The sequence below is a fragment of the Leucoraja erinacea genome, chromosome 3, assembly GCF_028641065.1.
Source record: "Leucoraja erinacea ecotype New England chromosome 3, Leri_hhj_1, whole genome shotgun sequence".
Taxonomy (NCBI): domain Eukaryota; kingdom Metazoa; phylum Chordata; class Chondrichthyes; order Rajiformes; family Rajidae; genus Leucoraja; species Leucoraja erinaceus.
Genome location: NC_073379.1, coordinates 15083757 through 15110711, shown reverse-complemented (window position 1 = coordinate 15110711; position 26955 = coordinate 15083757). Strand labels below are relative to the sequence as shown.

The window sequence follows — 26955 nt, the reverse complement described above, 5'->3', positions numbered from 1 at the left end:
TAGCTGGGATTCACAATTAACCCAGTCCACATGTCTGTAACATTGCCAAAAGATAAAGCAGCAGAATTGGCACAGACGAGTAATAATTTAATGGTTGCGATTGACCAACCATCCGACAAGTGGCAAGAGTAATTGGCAAAATAGTAGCAGCATTACCAGCTACACAATTTGGACCTCTGCACTATCAAAACCTACAAAGGGTAAAAGTGCAGGCATTAAAACGACATGCAGGTCACTTTGACCGAGTCATGAAATTACCCATTGAAGCGATATCAGAGCTACAATGGTGGATAGAGAACATTTGGCATAGTTCCAGCCATATCATCATCAATAACCCAATATTAACTATACAAACAGATGCCAGTGCTCAAGGCTGGGGAGCAACTAATACCATATCCAGCACGGGTGGTAGATGGACTAACCTAGAATCATCTTTACTACAGACACTGGGCATAAATTATTTGGAAATGTTGGGTGCGTTTTATGGTTTAAAAGCATATTCGTTTACAGATGCATGTTCGTTTACAGATTGATAATACCATGGTGGTGGCCTATATTAACCATATGGGCGGAATAAAATCGATATCGTGTGACAATTTGGTCAACACAATCTGGCAATGGTGTGTCGATAGACATATTTGGCTATCAGCAATTTACCTACCAGGTAAGCTAAATACAGTGGCAGACCAGGTCAAGCAAATTCAATGATAACACCGAATGGATGTTAAATCCCAAAGCATTTGCTAAAATTACAAAGCAATATGGCACACCAGATATCGATCTCTTTGCATCCAGACTAAATCACCAGGTACCATTGTATGTCGCTTGGGAACCAGACCCTGAGGCAGCAGCAATAGATGCATTCGCGCTGGACTGGGGAAAATACTTATTTTATGCCTTTTCCCCCCTTCTGCCTCATCAGTCAGGTACTAGGCAAAATACAGATGGGCTCTGCTTCAGATATTTTGATAGTACCCGACTGGCCTACACAGCCATGGTTCCCAGTGGTCCTCGACATGGCAATCGAAACCCCAATGACCTTTCCCAGTAGCCCAGACCTATAGACTCACCCGGTATCAGGCATAAGCCATCCATGCCATGATAAAATTAAACTACTGGGTTGCAGATTATGAAAAGGCCTGGGATTGTCTGACAGGACCATCAACACAATGACAGCGTCCCACCGTATGTCCACAAAAAAACAATACCTATCGAGCATCAGGAAGTAGGAAAGATACTGCTCGAATACAGGAACTACATACTCGTCTACAACCATAACCAATGTACTGGAGTTCCTGGCAGGCCTTCACCACAATGAAGGACTGAGCTACAGTGCCATCAATACTGCTGGAAGTGCTCTGTCAACCTACTTAATACAGGCACCAGGACAACAGGCCATAGGGTCTCACCCGCTGGTGATCAAACTCATGAGAGGTATATTCAACTCCAATCCCCCTAGACCTAGGTACACCCAAATCTGGGATGTCAGTGTGGTCCTGACAACCTAAGGGGATGGTCACCAGCCAGGTCTCTCACCCTGGAACAGCTAACCCTGAAGACGGCCATGCTGATGGCACTAGTCTCAGCACAGAGAGTCCAGTCACTCCACTTACTGTGACTGGACAACATGGTTATAACACCAGACCGTGTCTCATTCACCATTCAGGAGCTGGTAAAGCAGAGCAGGCCAGGAACATCAGGCCTAGTTATGGATTTCCGGGCATACCCACCTGAACCACGGTTATGTGTCATGACTCACTTACTAAATTACATCAACACAACAAGAGATCCCCGAGGGAGAGAAAAAGCCCTATGGGTCAGCCACAAGAAACCTCATGGTCGGGTGACGAGCCAAACTATCTCAAGATGGCTCAAGCAGGTACTGGTAGCTGCTTGAGTAAATACTGACGTATATACATCTCACTCCACCAGGGCAGCAACCACATCGGCGGCTAAGAGGATGGACGTGCCAATAGACCACATCCTGGCTACAGAAAACGTTCCAAACGTTCTATAATAAGCTGCTGGCAGAACCTGTATTGTTTGCAGAAAGAGTTTTAGAATCTGCAAATATATAATTTAAGCCCGGGGGAGCATTTTTATGTTTTGTTATTGTTTAATAAATACCATTATTGTTTTACAAACAGATTCATGGTTGATTACGATAATATACTTCCTCCCTCGAATGACTTCGGCAGCGAGTGAAGTATGAACTGTTACACGGTTTGAAATCACAGAGCTTTAAAATCTTCACGTAGTCACTCATGTGACTCCGAAGTAAAATAGTAAGATTAAACGAGAACTTACCAGTTCAAAGTTTGATCTGTATTTTATGAGGAGTTACGATGAGGGTTTACGTGCCCTCCGCTCCCACCCTCAATTATAGAGATCAACTGGTATCTTAGATCTCCTTTTCTTTACTATGTTTATTTCAATTATTGTGTTTCCTGTGATTCCACACCACTGCTTTGAAGTATGTCGCGCATGCGTGCTGGACGGTTCTTCACGTAATCCCTCATCGTAACTCCTCATAAAATACAGATCAAACTTTGAACTGGTAAGTTCTCGTTTAATCTTACTATTCTGATGCACCTCTAGTTGGAGAATAAAGTGCCTTTTGAGATTTCGTAGGCACCATGTATTATAAATGCTGGCATGACCTTTTATAAATCTAAAACGTTGACAGACCAGCAAATTATTCCAGATGTGTTCGGCACTCCACCATGTTGTAACTTCATTTACAGAGAAAGCTGCATAAAATATATGGCTTAACCATTTTGAATTGTGTTGGACAAACCCTGATCTTGAGTAGTAGGGAATTACATTCATGTCTATTTAGAATGTGGATCCCTCACAGTAACAGTCATTTACACACAAGGTCCAAGCAGTAGTGTATGTGTGTATTTTAAAAAAAGCCTTGTGTTCACAAACCTACAGCAGAAGAATATATGTGTAAGACGGAACTGCAGATGCTGGTTTAAACCGAAGATAGACACAAAAAAGCTGTCTCAGTAACTCAGCAGGACAGGAAGCATCTCTGGAGAGAAGGAATGGGTGACATTTCGGGTCGAGACCCTATCTCGACTCCAAAACGAGATGGGGTCTCCTTGATCCTTGTGATTCCTTGAACATCGTCTCCTTTTATCTGCGTTTTCACACCTTACCTTTCCATATCTCTCTGTCTCCCTCTCCCCGAATCTCAGTCTAAAGAAGGGTCTCGAACCGAAACGTCACCCATTCCTTCTCTGCCTGTCCCGCTGAGTTACTCCAGCTTTTTGTGTCTATCTTTGGTGTAAGCCAGCATCTGTACTAGTTTCTTTGTACTCACGTGGGTTTTACATTAACTGACGGAATCAATATTCTGAATGACCAGAATTTTATCACTTTCAAATAAACCCACTATTATTTATGCTGTTCCTTAAAGAGCAGATGGAAATGATTTCTAGCCTCTTGTGTAATAAATCATTGACATGGCTTGTAAAATGAATGACTTGGCTTGTAATTTAATTTGTCGGCACCAAAACATGGCGACACTTGTCAAGGTAAGGTCCGCTACATGATCTTACAGGGCTGTCTGCAAAACAAAGCACTTCACTGTACATAGGTACATGTGACAAAAAAGTATAAATGAATCATTAACATTAACGACATTAACTTTATTTCACCTGCGGTTCCTCTTAAAATGATAACCCATGGGTTGAAAATCAGGGCCAAGATGGAACCAATTTTCTGAATGACCAGAATTTCGGCACTTTCAGATGAATCCATTATCATGAATACAAATTGCTCTCTTCCTTTTCCCACGATGTGTGATTTCCTACAAGAGACCCGTCCCCCAAACCCTCCCTCCCTCCCCCCTCTCCCCCCCCCATCTGCATTCATGCCCACATGCCACTGTGCTTCCTTTTAATGTTTTAAAAGATTTCGGTAGTGTTTTGGAAAAAATTAAAATAGATTTTCTCTGTACCTCTGTAGTTAGACTAACAATCAACTAACCTAGTTAACTAACAAGCGTGGGTTTGGTGACCGCTTCGCCAAACACCTCTGCTCGGTTCGCATTAACCAACCTGATCTCCTGGTGGCTCAGCACTTCAACTCCTCCTCCCATTCCGAATCCGGCCTTTCAGTCCTGGGCCTCCTCCATGGCCAGAGTGAGGACCACCGTAAATTGGAGGAGCACCACCTCGTATTTCGCTTGGGCAGTTTGCATCCCAGCGGTATGAACATTGACCTCTAATTTCAGGCAGTCCTTACTTTCTCCTCCCCTTCTCAGCTCTCCCTCAGCCGTCTGGCTTCACCTCTTCCTTTCTTCCTCCTGCCCCCCCCCCCCCCCCCGCTCCCCCCCTCCCCCCCTCCCCACCCTCGCATCAGTCTGAAGAAGGGTTTCGACCTGAAACGTTGCCTATTTCCTTCGCTCCATAGATGCTGCCTCACCCGCTGAGTTTCTTCAGCATTTTTGTCTACCATCAACTAACCTAAACTATTTTTTGTTTGCAGATACTAAAAGGCGAATCGAAGCAGATAATCCAGTTGTAGAAATGGATGGGGATGAAATGACCAGAGTGATTTGGAGTTTCATTAAAGAAAAGGTAACAGATGCGATGGATTAAATTAAATGACTGCAAGTCATAGAATGATACAGCATGGAATCAGGCCTTTCGGCTCAACTTGCCCACACCGGCCAACATGTCCCATCTGCACTAGTCCCACCTGCCTGTGTTTGATCCATATCCCTCCAAACCTGCTTATCCATGTACCTGTCTAACTGTTTCTTAGATGTTGGGATAGTCCCAGCCTCAATGACCTTCTCTGGCAGCTTGTTCCATACATCCACCACCCTTTGTGTGAAAAAGTTAGCTCTCAGATTCCTTTTAAATCGATTCCCCTACTCTGGGCAAGAGACTCTGTCCATCTACCCAATCTATTCCTCTCACGATTTTATACACGTCCTTTCTATTCCTTGGAATTCTCCTTTTAACTGGGTTTAATTTATCCTTGCTTCAGAAATCATTTACTAATTTGAATTGCTAATAATAATAGAAAATCAGTGGGACCTTGAAGACCTGCTATTTTTTTAATACCATATATTTCCTCGTTGAAATCAGCAGTATTGTCAAAATCAACCATATAATCAATTATGACCAATTAGTTTAATTGTACAACAGTTAATTAGCCTAGTCAAGTCAAAGGTTATAAACCATTTGATGTAGCCTGAATAGTTGAAATTAACATTAATTTCTTTAGAAAGAAAATTAAAATTCTCTTTTTATAAAAGTTTCAGGGCATGCAGATATTACTTTAATAATGCCTATCTTGATGTAACGGTTTACGAGTGATGTGAAGCCTCTATTTTGTTTGAAAACTGGTTGGGCTGTCCACTTTATAAGGTCATAAGTAAGTGATAGGAGTAGAATTAACTAAACTTGTCCCATTTGCCTGTGTTTGGCTCCAAACCTTTCCTATCCATATACCAATGGAAGTGACTTAAATGCTGTTACAGTAACTGCCTCAACTACTTCCTGTGGTAGCTTGTTCTGTATACTCTGAGTGGAAAAAGGTGCCCCGTGGGTTAGAATTTTGCCCCTCTCATCTTAAGTCCATGCCATTTTGTTTTTGATTCTCCTACCCTTAATAAAAGATTAGTTTATTATCATGTGTACCGAGGTACAGTAAAAAAAAATTGTTGCGTGCTAACCAGCCAGCGGAAAGACAATACATGATTACAATCATGTCATTCACAGTGTATAGACACAAGACACAAGTATTCACTCTTATCTATTCCCATCATGATTTTATACAACCCTTAGGAATAAAGTTCTATATTGCCCAATCTCTTCCTCGAGCTCAGGACCTCAAATTCTGGCAACATTCTAGTAAATATTCCCCACATTCTTTCTAGCTTAATGACATCCTTCCTAGATAGACAAGTTCTTGATTAGAATGGGTGTCAAGGGTTATGGGGAGAAGGCAGGAAAATGGGATTAGATGCAGAGATCAGCCATGATCGAATGGCGGAGTAAACTCAATGGGCCGAATGGCCTAATTCTACACCTATAACTTGTGAACTTGTACAGCAGGGTGATGAGAAGTGAACACTTCTCGTCAGATATGGCCTCACCAACATCTTGTACGACTATAATATAATGTCCTACTCAATATCCCGACCGATGAAGGCCGATGTACCTTATTTTCCTGTGAAAGCACTTTCAGGAAATTATGAATGCACTCCGAGATCCCTCTGCTCTGCAACACTCCCCAGGGCTCGGCCACTCACTGTGAAGGTCCTGCCCTGGTTCAAATTCCCAAAATTCGACAGCTCTTGTCTACATTAAATTCCATCTAGAAGAAGGGTTTCGGCCCGAAACGTCACCTATTTCCTTCACTTCATAGATCCTGCCTCACCTGCTGAGTTTCTCCAGCATTTTTGTCTACCTTATTTTCATTCATTGTTCTTTATCTCTTTAATTCATTGCCCATATCTCTTGTTTCCCTTATCCCTAACCAGTCTGAAGAAGGGTCTCGACCCGAAACGTCACCCATTCCTTCTCTCCAGAGATGCTGCCTGTCCTGCTGAGTTACTCCAGCACTGCGTCATTTTTGTAAACCAGCATCTGCAGTTCCTGGTGCCTATAACTATTCTAGCTTGCCAGGTGTTTCCAGCATTTTTGTGTCTATCTTGCGTAGCGAGTAGTTCTGGTTGTGGTAGGATGATTCAGTTGCCTGATAACAGCTGGGAAACTGTTTTCAGATCCTCATCCTGATGATGGTGAGTGGTCTTTCATCAGAACTAAGCAAGGTTGGGTCACAAGTTGCAGAGAAAAGGGAAGGATGAGGAGGACAAGGAGAATGGTATGATAATGAGTAGCCAAGAAAGACTTGTGCAAATGGTAAAATTGATGATGGCTGTGAGAGGGGGGGGGGGGGGGGGGGGGGGGGGGGGGGGGTGAGGGCTTGTTACTTGTAGCTGATCTGCTGAGTAGAAATGAACAGGACATAAGAGAGAAAGCAACAAAAAGTGCAGGAATTGTACGATATAAACAAATGCAGTAGATAAAAATCTGAAATAAAATGTAATGCTTGAAATACTAATTAGAATAGTTATAGATACCAGGAACTGCAGATGCTGGTTTACAAAAATGATGCACTGCTGCAGTAACTCAGCAGGTTAGGCAGCATTGCTAGAGAATGTCGATAGACATGCTTTACGTTGGAACACGTCTTCAGACTGTTTGTAATAGGTCGAAAAAAGCTAGAAGAGAGATGGGGGCGGGACAAAGCCTGGCAAGTGATAGGTGGGATCAGTTAGGATAGTTTTAGCATGAACTGGAAGGACAGGTTTTCTGAAATTCCATGTTGAGTGCTAAAGTCTGTAATCGTTCTTGTTTGAATATGAGCTGATCCTAGAACTTGTGTGGAGTTTCGATGGACTAGTGCAAGAGATCAAAGACTGAGGTCGTATTGCCAGCTATACATCGGTAGTGGGGAAGATGCTTGACTCGATTATTAAAGATGTAATAGCAGCGCATTTGGAAAGGTTGGTCAAAGTCAGCGTGGATTTATGAAGAGGAAATCATGCTTGACTAATCTTTGGGAATTCTTTGAGGATGTAACAAGTAGAATGGATAAGGGAGAGCTAGTAGGTGGTGTATCTGGACTTTTAAAAATACTTTGATAAGATCCTACACAAGATTAGAGTGCAAAATTATAGCACATGGTATTGGGATAGTGTATTGACATGGATAGAGAACTGGTTGGCAGACAGGAAACAAAGAGTAGGAAATAATGGGCCTTTTCGGAATAGCAGGCAGTGACTAGTCGTACCGCAAGGCTCAGTGCTGGGACCCCAGTTATTTACAATATATATTAACGATTGAGATGATGAAATTAAATGTAACATCTCCAAGTTTGTAGATGACACAAAGCTGGGTGGCCATGTGAGCTGTGAGGAGGATGCAATGAGGTTTCAGAGTGACTTGGATAGATTTGGTGAGTGGGCAGTTGCATGGCAGATGCAGTATAGAATAGAATAGAATAGAATAGAATAGTAAGATTAAACGAGAACTTACCAGTTTGAAGTTTAAACTTTATTTTATGTGGAGTAACGTTGAGGGATTACGTGAAGACCCCGCCAGTACGCAAGCGTGTCAATTATCAAAGCAGCGGTGTGAAATCACAGACAACAGTAAATGAACTGAACATAGTAACATTAGAGTAATAGGATACCAGTTGAACTTTATGATCGAGGGTGGGCGTGGAGGGCATGTAATCCCTCAACGTTACTCCTCATAAAATAAAGGTCAAACTTCAAACTGGTAAGCTCGTTTAATCTTACTATTTTACTTCGGAGTGACGTGAGTGACTACGTGAAGATTTTAAAGCTCTGTGATTTCATGCCGTGGAAACGAGTCCAGGCGTCATACACTGCATCAGTAGGCCAATGATGAGTGAACATTAAGAATGCATTCAGACATGACATAAATATAGACATGTTGATGCTATTAATGAACAATAGTGGCAATAGTAACCTCCCTCAACCTGGAGGAAGTATGAACCATACCTAACATAGAGTTGGCAAATACCCCTGATCTGGCAATAGGTTTATTCTGAATATTTGGACAGATCTATAGTTTGACCATCCTGCAACCGCTAGGATGTGGTCCATCCCTGCTGCTGAGGTATAGCGGTCCTGGTGGAATGAGACCCAATGTCAATGTACTCTCCTGTATATGCCAGACCCATATAACCATCTGGAGAAGGTTCGTAGTGATTCCTTCTAACGAGGTTTTATGTAACTAACAATATTGCTGTCAGAGCCTTCTTAGGAACCTTGACATACTGGTGCAGATGCGTGATCACACGCAACCCAAGATCCATAGGATATGCAACATCTAGTTTTGTCTTGTGTCCCTGTCTAATCTGCTTGATTTATCATAAACAAAACATGTTATTATAGCCCGCAGATATGATCATCCTATCCATTGTAGCAATGACTGGACCCGTAGCGCTGTATTCAGCGCCATGGCATAACCACTAGTACGTGAGTTTGACCAAGGACAGGGATGTTGCTGGTGCCCATCGGTGAAGTGACGTAGTACAATGTTAACAACCCATATCTCTGCGTCCCTATGCCTGGGAGGTTTTAAGTTGACGATACCTTCATATTCTAGATGTCAGAGGGTGAGACCTGACAGAGTGGTTTATGTTCTCCGCAGCCAAATGATGAGGCGGTACTTCAGGCACAGTAATGGAATATTAACTTAATGTTATAATCCCATAAAACTGAATTTCAATGTGTCAGTTATCCGTGCCGTGTTAAACGTAAGGAAGCATAAACAATGCTTCCCATCTCCTATGCAGATTGCTGCTATTTGGTGCTACCCCTGCAATCTGTAGTGAGCACTCCTAATGCTTATGGTTTGACAACCCGAGCCGCAGGAACGATCTCTCAGAGTCTGTAAGTCTATGAATTGATTATATCATGCAGAGGATGGTTTCGATATCACAACTGAACCAGCATCTTTTTTATCCGGAAATAACCATGTAAGGTTTTATGCTCATTCTTCGCCTCAGCGGGAGCCATAGGTATATAACCCAGGCAGGCACTATGAAAACCCAGAAGCGGGAATCTTGCTGAATTTTGCAAGACCCGTCTATTGAGGCCAAATGGAGGAAGACATAAAATAACATTCCTCCCTAGTGTAGCAAGAATGCACCCTTCACCACTGTATGCCTCGTTCACTGTTGATTGAGCCTGGATGCAGGCATTTCAATATTTAGTGTTCCATTGATCCACAATGTCATTAAATACTTTGTGATCACACATTCATTCTGTGTTGTCATTGATTTTGCATAATAATACACCAGTGCTAAATGCGGTTTGGTAAAACTATCACCGGATACTTTGATTTGATTGTACCTTTGTGATTAACATATACCACCACCACCTTGGACTTGTGCATGCCGTATATGCATATCCACACACCCTATAATGCACAGAATGCACCTGGTGTCCATTGGCAGTTGATACCATGACTGAACGCTTCATAACTCGTGCTAATCCCATCTGCCTCCGTAACTGGAGATGGTATTAGTAAATTACCCATCTTTGGGCAATAGCATCAGTTTGGAAATGACTGAAAATTTACGGATGAGAGGTTTTAGTGGAGCAAAGCTGTCCATCATTGTGACTTTGATAGTTTCAGCTAAAATTAGCAGAGGTCTAATTTTTTTTATCAGAGCTGATCCCAGACAAATAAATGGATGATTGTTTCCCAATAATCAATAGTTTCAGTTGGTATCAACAATTTAAATTTAACTGGACGGTTGTGAACCAATTTGTCAAATATAGCTATGTTGCTGATAAGCCTAATGCTCAATATCGTCCAGATTGGACATGCCACTTATTTGTTAGCTCTGTCAGTCGAAGCATTGACAGTAGTGATTTGGTAAATAGTCTGGAAACGAGTTAGCCAATTTTGCAATGCTGCTGAGTGTATCATTGCCTCATCCAGTTAAATTTCAAATATCTTCAACCCTGTGAGCGGAAATGGTCACATGGAAGTTATTCAGAAAAGTCTGCACATGCGGGTTGAAGCTGTTGATAATGATCAGTCCACATCCCATTCTTGTGTGCCTGACTTGAAAGGCAAATCCAACCATACCTGTGTGCAGTATAACCTAATCTTATGTTATCCCAAACCAGTGTAAATATACAAACCAGTTTAATGTTACCAACGTGTATCCGTGACAGGAGACATCATCGAGGTGGTTCCATACCTTTATCCGTATGGGGGGACTTATGCAACCCGACCCAGGAGCTGCCTTAAACATATGTGCATGATTTTGTACCTGCTTCTGGGAGGTAGAGGAGCCCGAGTACGAGGTTGGCGCATCTTCCAGGTAGGCCGTTCTGGGCTGTGGCCTAAAAAAGACCTTTGTCCTGGTTGTACGGCCTTCAAGCTTTCACCAGCTTCAGTTCATCGTGGTTTGCTGTTAGGTGCGTAGGGGTGCTGCCGCCGAAGATGTGAGGTCTTGCGCGATGATGTAGCCTTCCTGAACCTGACGGCCACTCGTCGAGCTCCTGCTGCTGGTAGTGTTGTTCCTGCACCCCATGCACACTTGTGGTATCTTCAGCCAAACCCCTGTCTTCAGAGTCAGCCCAGAAGTGACTCCTAATGCTCCCCTCTGTCAAGGGAGATGCATTATGCAGCCCTCAATAAGGTGCTGCCATGGGCGTCCTAGGACTCCAATGTGACTAGAACTCCATATACCGGAGCATGTCACATTGGAGCTTCTGCTCCATCAACCGCTCCATGAGGGATATGCGAACACAGTTGCTCCCGCCGGCGGTGAGTCTTCACAGGGTATCCCCGCGGTCACTATAAAAGGGATAGCCGCGATTTACTGGGGTCCTTGTAGAAACACTTCCATTGCGGGTTATTATATATGAGGATGCTGGTTTTACTGCCAGCGGCTCAGTAGGCAACTTACCGTCATCCGCTCCTCGCATCCCGCAGTCTACGGAGCGGGTTCTCCAGGTGCCCCCGGCACCATATGAAGCCGCTGGCTTCACCACCAGCGGCTCGAAGGCAAATCTACCGCTGCCCGCTCCCCGTGTTCCGCGGTCTCCGGAGCGGTTTTCCAGGTGCCCTCGGCACCAATAAGAAGCCGTTGGCTCCACCGCCAGCGACTCGAAAGCGAATCCACCGCCGCCCGCTCCCCGTATTTCACGGTCTCCCGAGCGAGTTCTCTACCAATATGAAGCTGCTGGTTCTGCCGCTAGCAGCTCAAAGGTGAATTCACCGTCGCTCGCTACCCGCATTCCGCAGTCTTCCGAGCGCCTATGTCCGTGGGTGGAATTCCCCGTGACCGGGGTTCCCTGAAGTTCGTGACTGGGGTTTCCCCTCCGTCCCGACTTCGCCCCGGACATTTAGCAGGACCTCTAAGTAGAGCTTCCTGCAAGAAGATTTAAACCTGAAAAGTTTTTTTAAAAAAACCTACCTCGGGTCTGTTGCTGGCAGGAGAATTACGTCCACCCTGCCAGTCGTAACGCAATGCGATAGACGATATGACACGCATGCGTACTGGCGGGGTCTTCACGTAGTCACTCACATGACTCCGAAGTAAAATACCTTTTATTGTCATTCAAACTGACACGGTTTGAACGAAATTTCATTCCTACAGTCATGACATTACAAAAGAAAAACCAAGACACACACTTAACACAATTAATGTGGATATATGTGAGTTTATCCACTTTGGTGGCAAGAACAAGAAGGCCGATTATTACCTGAATGGTATCAGATTAGGAAAAGGGGAGGTGCAACGAGACCTGGGTGTCCTTGTACATCAGTCACTGAAAGTAAGCATGCAGGTATAGCAAGCAGTGAAGAAATCTAATGGTATGTTGGCCTTCATTGCAAGAGGATTTGAGTTTAGGAGCAAGGAGGTCCTACTGCAGTTGTACAGGGCCTTGGTGAGACCACACCTGGAGTTTTGTGTGCAGTTTTGGTCTCCTAATTTGAGGAAGGACGTTCTTGCTATTGAGGGAATGCAGGGTCATTAGGCTAATTCCCGGGATGGCAGGACTGACATATGATGAAAGAATGGATCGACTGGACATATTCACTGGAATTTAGGATGAGAGGGGATCTTATAGAAGCATATAAAATTCTTAAGGGGTTGGACAGGCTAAATGCAGGAAAAAATGTCCTGATGTTGGGGGAGTCCAGAACCAGGGGTCACAGTTTAAGAATAAGGGGGCGGGCCATTTAGGACTGAGATGAGGAAAAACATTTTCACCCAGAGAGTTGTGAATCTGAGGAACTCTCTGCCACAGAAGGCGGTGGAGGCCAATTCACTGGATGTTTTCAAGAGAGAGTTAGATATAGATCTTAGGGCTAATGGAATCAAGGGATATGGGGAAAAAGCAGGAGCGGGATACTGATTTTGGATGATTAGCCATGATCACATTGAATAGCGGTGCTGGCTCAAAGGACCAAACGGCGTACTGCTGCACCTAATTTCTACGTTTCTACTGCATTCAATCTGCTGTGGAGATCTCTAACTTCTAATTGTCTTTTTAATTCTCGATCATATTCCTACACTGCGCTCTTTGCACCTGTCTCAGCAAATGCAGAGTTCTATATCTCTCTGTTCCACCAGGGCAGCATGGTGGTGCAGCGGTAGAGTTGCTGCTTTACAGCGGCAGAGACCTAGGTTCGATCCTGACTATGGGTGCTTGTCTGCATGGTTTCTCCAGTTTCCTCCCACTCTCCAAAGACGTACAGGTTTGTAGGCTAATTGGCTTGGTATAATTGTAAATTGTCCCTAGTTTGTGGGATAGTGTTAACGTGCGGGGATCGCTGGTCGGCGCGGACTCTGTGGGCCAAAGGGCCTGTTTCCACAATGTATCTCTAAACTAAACTAAACCAATTTTTCTCTCCCTCTCTCTTGCCATCAGCTTGTAATGTTCACCCTGTGCGGATGCTACGTGAAATTCCTTGTATACTCGGCTAATAAATTAATTACAAATACTTGACCAACTGAGGACTTTGGCTTTAGAATCCCATTAAGAAGCCAACAAAAATTAGTGGGAAATGCACATTGTTTCCCAAGCAATCCTTTTGGATAAGGCAGAAAGGTAAAAACAAAGAACTGCAGATGCTGGTATTGGATCGGCATATGGATATACAGGGAATGGAGGGACTATTATGCGCAAGTAGCTAATAGATGGGCTTGGCGTTATGTTCAACACAGACATTTTGGGGCAAGGGGCCTGTTCTTGTGCTGTACTGTTCTATGTTCTACCCATTGGTCTACCATGTCCATTTTGCCAAAGGTGGCAATTTGACTGGAATCGGTCCAAACATGCTTGCCTTCTTCGTACACTGATATTAACGGTACGCTTTTATTTATTTTGCAGCTTATTCTGCCAAATGTTAAGGTACAACTGAAATACTTTGATCTTGGTCTCCCCAATCGAGATAAAACAGCTGACCAGGTGACCGTTGAGTCTGCTCTGGCAACACAGAAATATGGAGTGGCGGTGAAGTGCGCCACTATTACACCAGATGAAGCTCGTGTGGAAGGTACGTGTACATTGAATCAACTTGGATGATAAGTTTAAGGTAGACACAAAATGCTGGAGTAACTCAGTGTGACAAGCAGCATCTCTGGAGAGAAGGAATGAGTGGCGTTTCTGGTCGAGACCCTTCGTTGAATATCACATTTTGTCTAAAGTGTTTTCATGAATTTGGGGGGGAAAAAGCTCCAAATGTTCAGTGTTTGCACCAGCATAACCATTATAGTTTTATAGGCAGATGTGGTTTAATAAACAAATAGTAAAATGGTCATCAGAAGGTGAGCTTTCGGCTGGCTGATGGCAATGAACAGTTTTAAACATAGAAAATAGGTGCAGGAGGAGGCCATTCGGCCCTTCGAGCCAGCACCTCTTGAATTTTCTATTCAAATAATGGATGGTCTTCCTAGCATTCACTGTGCTTGGTTAATAATGTGCTTAAAGATAGCGGAGTCAAGGGATATGGGGAGGCAGTAACGGGGTACTGATTGTGGATGATCAGCCATGATCACAGTGAATGGTGGTGCTGGCTCGAAGGGCCGAATGGCCTACTCCTGCACCTATTGTCTATTGTCAATGGCAAGAAGAGTATAAAAATACTCTTAAATGTAAAAACACAAGAAATAGAAAGAAGAGTGGGACGTATAAGTTCTTGAGTCCTGTGGTGGTCCTTTGAGGAACTGTTTTTTGGATTCTATGCCCGTCTACAACTGGTGTATGATTTGTAAGCCTTTACAATGAATACCTTTACAAGGGACGTCACAGTGGTGCAGCAGTAGAGTTGCCATCATACTGCGCCAGAGACCCAGGTTCAATTCTGACTATGGCTGCTGTCTGTACGGAGTTTGTACATTCTCCCTGTGACCGCATGGGTTTTCTCTGGGTGTTCCAGTTTCCTCCCACACTCCAAAGACGTACAGGATTGTAGGTCAGACACAAAATGTTGGAGTAACTCAGCGGGACAGGCAGCATCTCTGGAGAGAAGGAAATTGTGACGTTTCAGGACGAGAGCCTTCTCCAGGTTAATTGACTTCTGCAAATTGTAAATTGCCCATCGTATGTAGGATAGTGCTGATGTATGGGATGCTAGCTGGTTGGCGCAGTCTCAGTGTGCTGACAGGCCTGTTTCCATGCTGAAAAAGCTGCCCTGTATTTTTTGTAGGTAGACACAAAATGCTGTAGTCTCAGCAAGTCAGGCAGCATGTCAAGAGAAAAGGAATGGGTGACGTTTCGGGTTGAGACCCTTCTTCCGACTGATGCCAGAGGAATAATGCGGGGCAGATTTAGAATGTAGTCGGAGACAGTAAGACTGGTGAAAGAACTGGGAAGGGGAAGGGGATGGAGTGAGGGGGAAAGCATGGGCTATTTGAAGTTGGAGAAGTCAATGTTCATACCGCTGGGGTGTAATGCCCCTGTCCCACTTAGGAAACCTGAACGGAAACCTCTGGAGACTTTGCGCCCCACCCAAGGTTTCCGTGCGGTTCCCGGAGGTTTTTGTCAGTCTCCCCACCTGCTTCCAGTACCTGCAACCTCCGGCAACCACCTGCAACCTCCGAGAACTGCACGGAAACCTTGGGTGGGGCGTAAAGTCTCTAGAGGTTTCCGTTCAGGTTTCCTAAGTGGGACAGGGGCATAAGCTACCCAAGCAAAATATGAGGTGCTGTTCCTCCAATTTGCGCTGGGCCTCACTCTGACAATGGAGGAGGCCCAGGACAGAAAGGTCAGATTGGGAATGGGAGGGAGAGTTGAAGTGTTAAGCAACCGGGAGATCAGGTAGGTCAAGGCGGACTGAGTGGAGGTGTTCAGCGAAACGATTGCCGAGCCTGCGTTTGGTCTCGCCGAACTACAGAAGTTGACACCTGGAACTGTGGATACAGTAGATGAGGTTGGAGGAGGTGCAAGTGTCTCACCTGGAAAGACTGTTGGGGTCCTTGGATGGGGTTGAGGGGGGAGGTAAAGGGACAGGTGTTTCATCTCCTGCGGTTGCAGGGGAAAGTACCTGGGGAGGGGGTGGTTTGGGTGGGAAGGGACGAGTTGACCAGGGAGTTGCGGAGGGAACGTTCTCTGGACAGCAGAAAGGGGTGGCGATGGGAAGATGTGGCCAGTTGTGGGATCCTGTTGCAGGTGGCAAAAGTGTTGGAAGATTATATGTTGTATGCGACGGCTAATGGGGTGGAAGGTGAGGACAAGGGGGACTCTGTCCTTGTTGCGAATAGGGGGAGGGGGAGCAAGAGCGGAGCTGCAGGATATCAAGGAGACCCTATTGAGAGCCTCATCTATAATGGAGGAGGGGAACCCCAGTTTCCTAAAGAATGAGGACATCTCCGATGGTCTAGTATAGAAAACCTCATCCTGGGCGCAGATGCAGCATAGACGAAGGAATTGGGGGATGGAGTATTTACACAAAGCAGGGTGAGAAGACGTGTTGTCTAGATAGCTATGGGAGTCGGTAGGTTTGTAGTTGATGTCGGTCAATAGTCTGTCTCCTGTGATGGAGACGGTGAGATCCAGAAACGGTAGGGAGATGACGGAGATGGTACAAGTGAATTTGAGTGCAGGATGGAAAATAGTCGTGAAGTTGATCAAGTCAGTGAGTTGTGCAGGAGCTAACGATACCAGTGTCTCCACAACTGGGATTCGTAGCGTGTAGTGCTAACCCTTATGTTTGACAAGGCCACAATAATTACATTTTTAGACTCTCTACCCAATGTGTTTATTGTATAAAATGACCTATTGTGAAGTGCCACCAGGTGGTGCAAGTGTCACTGATTAACCGTGGACAACCTTCTATTTGTAGAAGTTCCAATGACTGCACGTTTTACCCTGCCTTGGTAGAATTCAGATCGATTTATATTGTGAGAAACTAATGAAGAAAACCCAATTGATAACTTTTCAGAGTTTGGACTGCAACAAATGTGGAAAAGCCCAAATGGGACTATTCGGAATATTTTGGGTGGCACGGTGTTCAGAGATCCAATTATTTGCAAAAATATCCCACGCCTGGTTCCTGGTTGGGTGAAACCAATAACAATAGGACGGCATGCATATGGCGATCAGGTAAGACTTTGCCTGCTGAAACAGGTCATTCGGCCCACCGAATCCATACTGACCAGTGACTCCAGTACATTAACATTATCCTACACACGCTGGGGACAATTTACATTTATACCAGCCAATTAACCTACAAAAATAGAATCATAGAAAATAGGTGCAGGAGGAGGCCATTCGGCCCTTCGAGCCAGCACCGCCATTCATTGTGATCATGGGTAATCATCCCCTATCAATAACCCGTGCCTGCCTTCTCCCCATATCCCTTGACTCCACTAGCCCCTAGAGCTCTATCTAACTCTCTCTTAAATCCATCCAGAGACTTGGCCTCCACTGCCCTCTGTGGCAGGGAATTCCATAAATTCACAACTCCCTGGGTGAAAAAGTTTTTTCTCACCCCAGTCTTTGGAGTGTGGGAGGACATTGAAGATCTCGGAGAAAACTCACGAGGAGAATGTACAAACTCAGTACAGACAGCACCCATGGAAGGGATCGAATCCGGGTTTCAGGTGCTGTAAGCGTTGTAAAGCAGCAACTCTTCCACTGTGCCACTTTGCCTCCCAAAACTAAACTAAACTCCACACAGACAATGTCCGTGATCAGGATCGAACCCCAGGTGTCTGATGCTGTGGGACAGTAGCCACTGTGCTGCTTTTTTAAATCTTTATTATCTTCTCAAAAAGGGAACGTCACGTGCAAAGTAATATTTCCCCAACCTACACCGAAGAGTCAGCTCACAATAGGTTTATGGGTGTGGTGAAGTTTAAGTTGAACTAAAAGATTTATTGTTGAAGATCAGTTTGTGCAAACGGTCCTTGTAAAAGTAGCTCAATGTTTTGGTGTTTTGCCTTCGCTCTTTTGTAACTACTTGAGTTTGATACAAGTGGTGAAATGGTAACCATAGAATGCAGTTGTTAGCAAACCCAAAGTGTTAAGGGTCTGTCCCACTTGGCCGTCATTTACGCGACAGGCCAGTAGTGATTGACACGCGACAGTCACGTGCGTCGTCATGTGTCCCCATAGAGCGCATGACGTCGTTTGAAGATAGACACAAAATGCAGGAGTAACTCAACGGGACCGGCAGCATCTCTGGAGAAAAGGAATGGATGATGTTTTGGGTCGAGACTCTTCTTCAGTCTGAAGAAGGGTCTCGACCTGAAATGTCACCCATTGCTTCTCTCCATAGATGCTGCCGGTCCCGCTGAGTTACTCCTGCATTTTGTGTCTATCTACAATCGTCTTGGCCCCGCTCTGGGAGTAGGAGTGGGGGCGGATCCGGATCCACAACAGCCGTGAGCCCCAGGCCAAGCTCGGTGATCGCTTGCCTGCTTCTGCTGCTGTTGGAGGTGAGATGTTACGCCGTGCCAGGGTGTCCCACTTGCCCGTCATTTACGCGACAGGCCAGTGGCGTACTAAGATTCTGTGCAGAACGAAATCCTGGCGCGTTGCGCGATACCGCGCACAACTCCACACTCCTCCACGCCACTCTATATGCCCGTCCCACCCTGCCCACACGCTATCAGGTCGCGTAAATGGCGCAGAAATGACGGCCAAGTGGGACAGGCCCTTTAGGGCAAGTTTATATTGACACATAATTTTCTGGCACTTGGCAGGGATCATTTTAGGATTTCTCTGCTTTTGGATAAAATTGTCTTTGATCCCATACCTAAAGTCTGCTATGCAGACCTGTCTTTAACATATGGCTTACATTCACCGATGAACACCTTTGACCATGGCAAAGGTCAGCCCTTTACACTTTAGACATGCAGACATACAGCATGGAATCAGGCCCTTCGTCCCACTGAGTCCGCTCCGACCAGCGATCACCCTGTACATTAGCACCATCCTAGGGGCAATTTACAATTTTTTACCGAAGCCAATTAGCCTACAAACCTGCATGTCTTTGGATGTGTGGGAGGAAACTGGAGCACTTTTTTTTTAATTGAATCTTTAATATCCAATTTAACAAACAATTCCATTGCAGTATCGAGCCATAGATTTTGTCATGGACAAACCAGGCAACTTCAAACTTGTCTTCGAACCTAAAGATGGAAGCAAATCTCTGGAATGGAATGTGTTTGACTTTCCTAGTGGAGGAGTGGGAATGGGAATGTACAATACCGATGAGGTAAGAAAATTTAGATTTGTTTTGTTTTAGTTTAGAGATACATCATGGAAACAGGCCCATTCGGCCCACCGAGTCCTCACCAACCAGCGGTCCCTGCACACAGGGGCGGGGGGCACGTTCCCCCCTCTGTTTTGAGAGGTGGGAGACATTCCCCCCCCCCCAAAGTAAACTCGGTGAAATCTCCGCTTTCCGCGAGACAGTGGGGGTGGGATTGCTGATCGAGGGCGCTGATTGGACGAGAGAGACATCGGTCAGTAAGCAATGGAGGCGAGATATGATGATTCAGCGAGATCATTGGAGGAGGGAGGAGTGGGGGGAGGGGTGGGTCTGAGGATAGAGCGCGGTGATTGGAGGAAGGAGACGTGCCAAAACACTCTTGGCACAGACCTGCGCCTCATTGACAGCCAGGATCGATCCCGGTTCACCAGCGCTGTCCCGTCCCCACCCGAGTGGGCAAACGGGTGGGCAGAGAGGTCGGGAGTCAGACAGGAGCAGTGCCCCCAGGCCCACAGCCAACGCAGAGAAGCAGCGCTAAACCCAGCTCAACTATGCCTGTCCTGTCAGGTTAACCTACAGCCCTGTCTGGACTTGCGGGAAATATGGTCAGTCCGGAGAAGCAGCGCTAGTGTCCCATCGGTCTAGGCAGGGCTGTATGTGAACCATGCGAGACAGGCAGAGTTGAGCTGCATTTAGCACTGGATTGAGCCTCCGAAGCCTCGCGCGAGTGTGTGTGTGCGCGCATGTGCGAGCGGCCACCAAAAAATAGTGTCCCCCCTGTCCTCCGTCCCCCGTCCCCTCCATATTTTGATAGCGATTTCCGTGCCTGCCTGCACATTAACCCTATCCTACACACTCGAGGGATAATTTACACCTACACCAAGCCAGATGTCCCAGGTTTTAAGGGCTCATGAACCTGCCTAATTAAAGGGGCAGGACAGCTCCTCTAGGTTTCCCCATTTACTGAACCCCGCTGACTGCCAAAGTGGGGAGAGTGGGGGTAACGGCCATAGTGGGACTGGGGCAGTGCCAGACCTGTAAGAGACCCGTCTTATTTCTGATGTAAATGTCACATCCTGGCCAAGAATTGAATGCTCGATGAATATTTATTTTAAGCTACAATGAGCTGATATTTATGTTATAGACCGCCCCCTCCCCTCCCCCCGATGGTGCCTGTGTATGCCTTTCAAACGTGTATCTGTGGATGTAAATGTGTATGTACGTGTGGATGGATGTATGTGTGCATGTATGTTTGGATGTGTACATGTATGTCAGCGTGTGAATGGATGTGTGTGTGTGTGTGTGTGCGGATTTATGTGTGCATGTATGTGTGTGTTTGCATACATGGAAGTGTGTGTATGGATGGATGTGTGTGTGTGGATGTGCGTATGTATGTCTGTGTGGATCGGTGGGTGGATTGTCGCAGTCATTCACCGGCACGCCATTATCATAAATAATTCACTCTTGTTTAAATAATTTGACCAAATAAACAGTGAAACGATCCACATTAAAATAAAACTTTATATAATCATTTTTTTCCACAATTTATTTATTTTGTGTACTTTGAACATTTACGAATGATGCAATGCGCTGGTAGAACATGCCTGCAGTCAGTGTGCTCGACAGTTGCTGTTTGTTGACTATGACTTGTCATGGATCGAAGCAGTCTCTTTGGGTCCGGCTCATCTGTTTCACCATCAGGAACTGCCTCTTGAGGTGATTCACCTGCTTCAGACTTTTCAGTGTCTTGAACTCAATTGAAAGAGGAAAAAGCAGAAAAGGAATGAAAAGTAAAATAAATCAACATCCTCAAATATATCTTTTCATTTTTCAAAGTAACATCATATGAGTATAAGTAAAAAGATTTGTTGTTTGTCCTATCATTACCTTTCTTCCTTCTAGACTTTGCTATCGCTCGATTTATTGTTGTTATGTTGCAGAGTGACGATAGCACTCTGCATGGTAACCCGGGATACACTGCTGCCTCCTAATAATAGAAGATAATATGTGTCAGGGTGTATTTTCCATCTTTTCATGTTTTATATTATGTAAGACAATATCGACACATCAATGAGGAAATTAAACATGTATGCATGTCCAGGTAGATGGGATGGCAAGTCTGCAAATGATCAAATTAGTGTTCATTAAAGCACGGTGCTCTGAAGAGTGGAGGGGCAGAAGCTGCAGAAAAAAAATCTCATATTACTTAGATCTGCATGGACTTCAATTCATAAAATGTCAATCTCTTCTTAATGTCAATGAGACTGACACTGTAATTTACTGCCATAGATAAGACTTCAAGTTCAAGTGCAGGAGCAGAGGGTGCAGAATAGCTAGAGAAAGAAACATCTCATAGTACCTAGGTCTGCATGGATTTCAATTCATAAAGTGTCAACCTCTATTTAACGTCAATAAGACTTACACTGTAATTTACTACAATTGATAAGTTATTTCAAGTTTAAGTAGAGGCTACAGAAAAAAAAAAATCTCATAGTCATTAAGTCTGCATGGATTTCAATTCATAAAATGTCATCCTCTTCTTAATGTTAATGAGAATAACAATAGGTTACTACCATAGAAAAATTAGTTCAAGTTCACATATCACCAATTCATTTCTACAGAAACATCAGCCATTTCTGACCATTTCTCACTGCAATGGAAGCCTATAAAATGCGATCAATATCCCTCCGTTTTTCTCCCGTGGTCGTGGCCTGGAAACGGCCGCTACAGACGGCACTATGTACAGCCCCCCCCCCCCCCCCCCCGCGGAGATGATCCGCGGCTCCGCGTTCGCGAATAAGCTGCTTATTAATTGAGACCGCGGCTTCACTATATTAAGTACCTAGGCCCCGCGGTTGGTACTTAACTAGCACTTTTTCCCGGTAAGTTATCACAGGCAGCTCCGAGATTAGCTGTTAAAGACTTATTACTCTACAACAAGCTTACATTAGTGACAATGTTTAATTGACTGTGTTATGGATACATATAGTTTAGGCCCTCAACTTCATGAATTAATAAATGAATGAATGAATGATGAGTGAGTGAGTGAGTGAGTGAGTGAATCTATTCACATTATAAAAGGGTGCAATTAAATTAATTAAAGTCCATACAGATAGATTTTCATAAATTCAGACTTTAGATCCTACCTTTCAGTTCCAGTTGATTCCTGGCTGTCTTCCAGTCTTCCAGATAATTTGCAGACTTGTGTTCCAGCACCTCAGCAGCGACTTTGCTTTCAAGACTTTCTTCCTCTTCTATCCACTTCGCAGCACATTCTTCAGCCTTTTTAATGCTTTTCTCCCTAAATTCAATTACCATGCTGCAAGTTTCCATGACATGTATTCCACAGAACAACAAATCGGAATCTCCAGTAAAACAGGCATCTGTAGAGGGACCCTCAGCCATTTTGTGTGCTAGCCTGAAGCAAAGCGCGTGATTGGTCGACTGGCATACAACTCAATGTTAAACGTGCTTTGATTGCCCGACTAAATTTCGGGACTAAAAATTACCCGGACATTTTCCTGGTATTTCTCTAATTTAATAAAAATGTGCAAGTCTTGTTCATGACGAGTTTTAGAGGTGATTTATATAATTTCTTTACACAATATGTGAAACTTTCATGTAGTTTGGTGACTTGCGTTCACAAAACAGTAGAATAAAGCTCCTCGGCCCACAGCCTACAGGAAATCTGGTGTTCTCATTACACCAATTACCCAACTCAACATGAAAAGCATTTCAAACGTTTTTGATTGATTGAAAGATACAGCGTGGGTCCTTCCGTTCACAGAGTCCAGGCTGACCATCGATCAACCATTAACGTTAGTTCAAAAGTACTAGGAACAGGATAAAGCCATTCGGCCCATCAAGTCTACTCCACCATTTAATCACGGCAGATCTATCTTTCCCTCTCCTACCTTCGCCCCATAACCCCTGAAACCCTTTTGTCCAAAAGTCGGTAAATACACATAAATCACATGATATGTGGTCACGGTGCTTCCACAGTGTTACAACCAGTGGCATTAAAAACATGCAGGTATGAAAAGAAAGAACAACAGCTAAAAGTGGCGAGAGGAACTAGTTCTGTCTTTCACAGAAATGAATGTACGTACATACTGTGTGGCAGTCCTTTGAATTTAATAATGTTACGTGTGGGTGTCTGTAAATCGGGCATTTATAACCCAGGTGCGGCCTGTACACATTTTGTATAAACCAATATGCCTACAGTATCTAAACTAATCCTATCTGACTGTCTTTGACTCCAGTACCTCTGAGCCTTCAATATCCATATATCTGTTATTTTTTCCACGAGAAGTCGCTCGACTCAACAGCCATATGTCTGTAGCCTCCTTTTACTCTGGTACTTTATTTTCACATGTTTAAATTATAATGTTTTATTTTTAATTGTCTGCTGTATATCGTGTTCTTATCCTTTTGTGAGCAAAGCACCAAGGCAAATTCCTTGTGTGTATACATACTTGGCTGATAACATTTATTGTCATTATTATTATTATTATTATTATTATTTTAATATAATTGTACCTGCCTCTACCACCATCTTTCGCAGTTCATTCCAAATATACCCGCCACCCAATGCGTGGAAAAACTTGCCTTTCAGATCCCCTTTAAATCTTGCCCCTCTCACCTTAAACCAGGGGTTGGCAACCTTGTTCTGCATAGGGGCCGGGGCACATGTCTGTGAGCGGATGGCGGGCCACATCTATCACGTGTACACATGGATCCTGCCCCGGATGGCAGGCATCAAATCATGTGTTCACAGAAGGTAGTCAAAAATGCTGGAGATACTCAGCGGGTGAGGCAGCCTCATGCATCCCTTGCGTGTCTCACCCGCTGAGTTTCTCCAGCATTCTTGTCTACCTTCGATTTTTGCAGCATCTGCAGTTCTTTCTTAAATGTGTTCACAGAAGGTGCGCGGCCATGCTCGGCGGGCCGGATGATTTAGGTGGAAAAAAATCCACCAGCGGAGCGGATGATTTCGGGTTACGGGCTACATTCGGCCCAAGGGCCGGAAGGTTGCCGACCCCTGCATTAAACCTGTGTCGTGGAGTTTTAGACTCGCTACCCTGCGGAGAAGACTGACTCTCTGCGTTATCTATGACCCTGATAAATAAACCTCTATCATCAGCCCTCGACCTCCATCACTCCAGAGAATACAATGCCAGCCTTTCCAAACTTTCCTTATAATTCAAGCCTCTCGTCCAGGCAAGATTCTTGTGAATCCTTTTAGCATCCTAACTTCTGAAAGTTAGCACGATTAATAATAGCTGTGCACAATACTCCAAGTGTGGTCTAATAATGTTCTTACAACTATAACATGACAACTCGTGTGTGCATCACACAATTGAATAATATGAATGAAGGAACTGCAGATGCTGGTTTAAATCAAATAATAATAATAATAATAATATCCTTTTATTGTCATTGCACATTAGTGCAACGAGATTTAGTATGCAGCTTCCAACCAATGTCAAAAAAATAAAATAAGTAAATAAACGGTGCGACGTGAACATCTGAGGGAGACAGTGCAGGGGGTGGTCGGGGGCACTCAGCAGGGCCGGCTCAGGGCCGCTATAGCTGTGGGAATGAAGCTGTTTCTGAGTCTGGAGGTTCTTCCGGAGGGAAGTAGTTCGAACAGTCCATTACAAGGATGTGAGGAGTCTTTATGGATGCTGACAGCCTTCCTGAGGCACCGTGTGTGGTAGATGCCCTCCAAGGCTGGTAGCTGTGCCCCAATAATCCTCTGCGCTCTGTGTGCGACACGCTGAAGAGCTCTCCTCTCCGCCTCCGTGCAGCTGAGATACCACACAGAGATGCCATATGTTAATATGCTCTCTGTGGTGCAGCGGTAGAAGGTTGTCAGCAGCTGTTGGGGCAGACCAGTCTTTTTTAATGTCCTCAGGAAGAACAGTCGTTGCTGTGCCTTCTTGACCAGCGCAGCGGTGTTGGTGGACCATGTGAGGTCCTCTGAAATGTGAGTGCCCAGAAACTTAAAGCGGGACACTCTCTCCACACTTTCCCCATAGATGGACACACAATGCTGGAGTAACTCAGCGGGACCTGCAGCATCTCTGGAGAGAAGGAATGGGTGACGTTTCAGGTTGAATTGAATAGTCCTTTCACTTTTTTATATCTAGTCTATTACAGGATTTGCACACAGCTGTTTCCAGTATGCCTTGTCCAAGAAATGGCCTCTTTATATGAGTACCAAGAACACCATTATGAAGGCCTATGATGGAAGATTTAAGGACATATTCCAGGATATTTTTGAAGCGTAAGTTTTCCTTGAAAATATATTGGAAATATATTTTTCTGCTTCAATCTTGTGAAGTGATGCTGAGAAATATGAGTTTAATTGAAATTTAATATGCTTTATCCTTTCATATTGGATAGGACAGATAGATTCTTGATTAGTACGGGTGTCAAGGTTTGTAGGGAGAAGGCAGGAGAATGGGGTTCGGAGGGAGAGATTGATCAACCATGATTGAATGGCTGAGCAGACTCGATGGGCCGAATGGCCTAATTCTGCTCCTATCACTTATGACCTTATGACAGTTTAGATGGATATGGGCCAAATGCAGGCAGGGGGGGCTAGCGTCAATGGGACATGTTGGTTGGTGTGGCAAGTTGGGCCGAAGGGCCTGTTTCTACGCTATTGGACTATAGATTTATAACAAAGGTTGCAAAAATAGTATTTAAGAGGGAACTGCAGATGCTGGAGAATCGAAGGTTACACAAAAAAGCTGGAGAAACTCAGCGGGTGCAGCAGCATCTATGGAGCGAAGGAAATAGGCAACGTTTCGGACCGAAACCCTTCTTCAGACTGATCGGGGACGGGGGTGGGCGGGGACAAGAAAGGGAAAAGGAGGAGGAGCCCGAAGGCTGGGGGATGGGAGGAGACAGCAGGGGGGCTGAGGAGGGGGAGGAGACAGCAAGGACTAACAAAATTGGGAGAATTCGATGTTCATGCCCCCGGGATGCAGACTCCCCAAACGGAATATGAGGTGCTGTTCCTCCAATTTCCGGTGCTGCTCGCTGTGGCCATGGAGGAGACCCAGGACAGAGAGGTCGGAGACGGAGTGGGAGGGGGAGTTGAAGTGCTGAGCCACCGGGAGGTCAGCTTGGTTATTGCGGACCGAGCGGAGGTGTTCGGCGAAACGATCGCCCAACCTCCGCTTGGTCTCACTGATATAGATCTGCTGACATCTAGAGCAGCGGACGCAATAGATGAGGTTGGAAGAGATGCAGGTAAACCTCTGTCGCACCTGGAACGATTGCTTGGGTCGAGGACGGAGTCGAGGGGGGAGGTAAAGGGACAAGTGTTGCATCTCTTGCGGTTGCAAGGGAAAGTGCCCGGGGAGGGGGTGGTACGAGAGGGAAGGGAAGAATTGACAAGGGAGTTATGGAGGGAGCGGTCTTTGCGGAAGGCAGATATGGGGGGAGATGGGAAGATGTGGCGAGTGGTGGGGTCACGATGGAGGTGGCGAAACTGACAGAGGATTACTTTTTGTATGTGATGGCTGGTGGGGTGAAAGGTGAGGACTAGGGGGACTCGGCCCTTGTTGCGAGTGGGGGGATGGGGAGAGAGAGCAGTGTTGCGGGGTATGGAAGAGACCCTGGTGCGAGCCTCATTTATGGTGGAGGAGGGGAACCCCCGTTCCCTGAATAATGAGGACATTTCAGATGT

The 26955-nt window shown here is 45.0% G+C and overlaps 1 protein-coding gene and 1 long non-coding RNA gene across 3 annotated transcripts in view; one reads left to right on the top strand and one right to left on the bottom strand.

Moving 5' to 3' along the window:
* Positions 1-26955, top strand: part of LOC129695325 (isocitrate dehydrogenase [NADP], mitochondrial-like) — a 60158-nt gene that overhangs the window by 15329 nt on the left and 17874 nt on the right. Inside the window, exons 2-7 of one of the 2 annotated variants that reach the window (XM_055632168.1) lie at positions 529-664; positions 4498-4589; positions 13925-14090; positions 16977-17137; positions 19113-19256; positions 25406-25542. In XM_055632168.1, coding sequence (XP_055488143.1) covers positions 529-664; positions 4498-4589; positions 13925-14090; positions 16977-17137; positions 19113-19256; positions 25406-25542 — 836 coding nt within the window. The remainder of the gene's footprint in view (positions 1-528; positions 665-4497; positions 4590-13924; positions 14091-16976; positions 17138-19112; positions 19257-25405; positions 25543-26955) is intronic. The other variant, XM_055632169.1, reaches the window with a different exon arrangement.
* LOC129695326 (uncharacterized) lies at positions 20620-23138 on the bottom strand. Its single transcript, XR_008723146.1, has 3 exons — positions 22400-23138; positions 21141-21240; positions 20620-21005 (listed from the first exon to the last, which is right to left on the bottom strand). It is a non-coding gene; the product is annotated as an uncharacterized LOC129695326 (long non-coding RNA).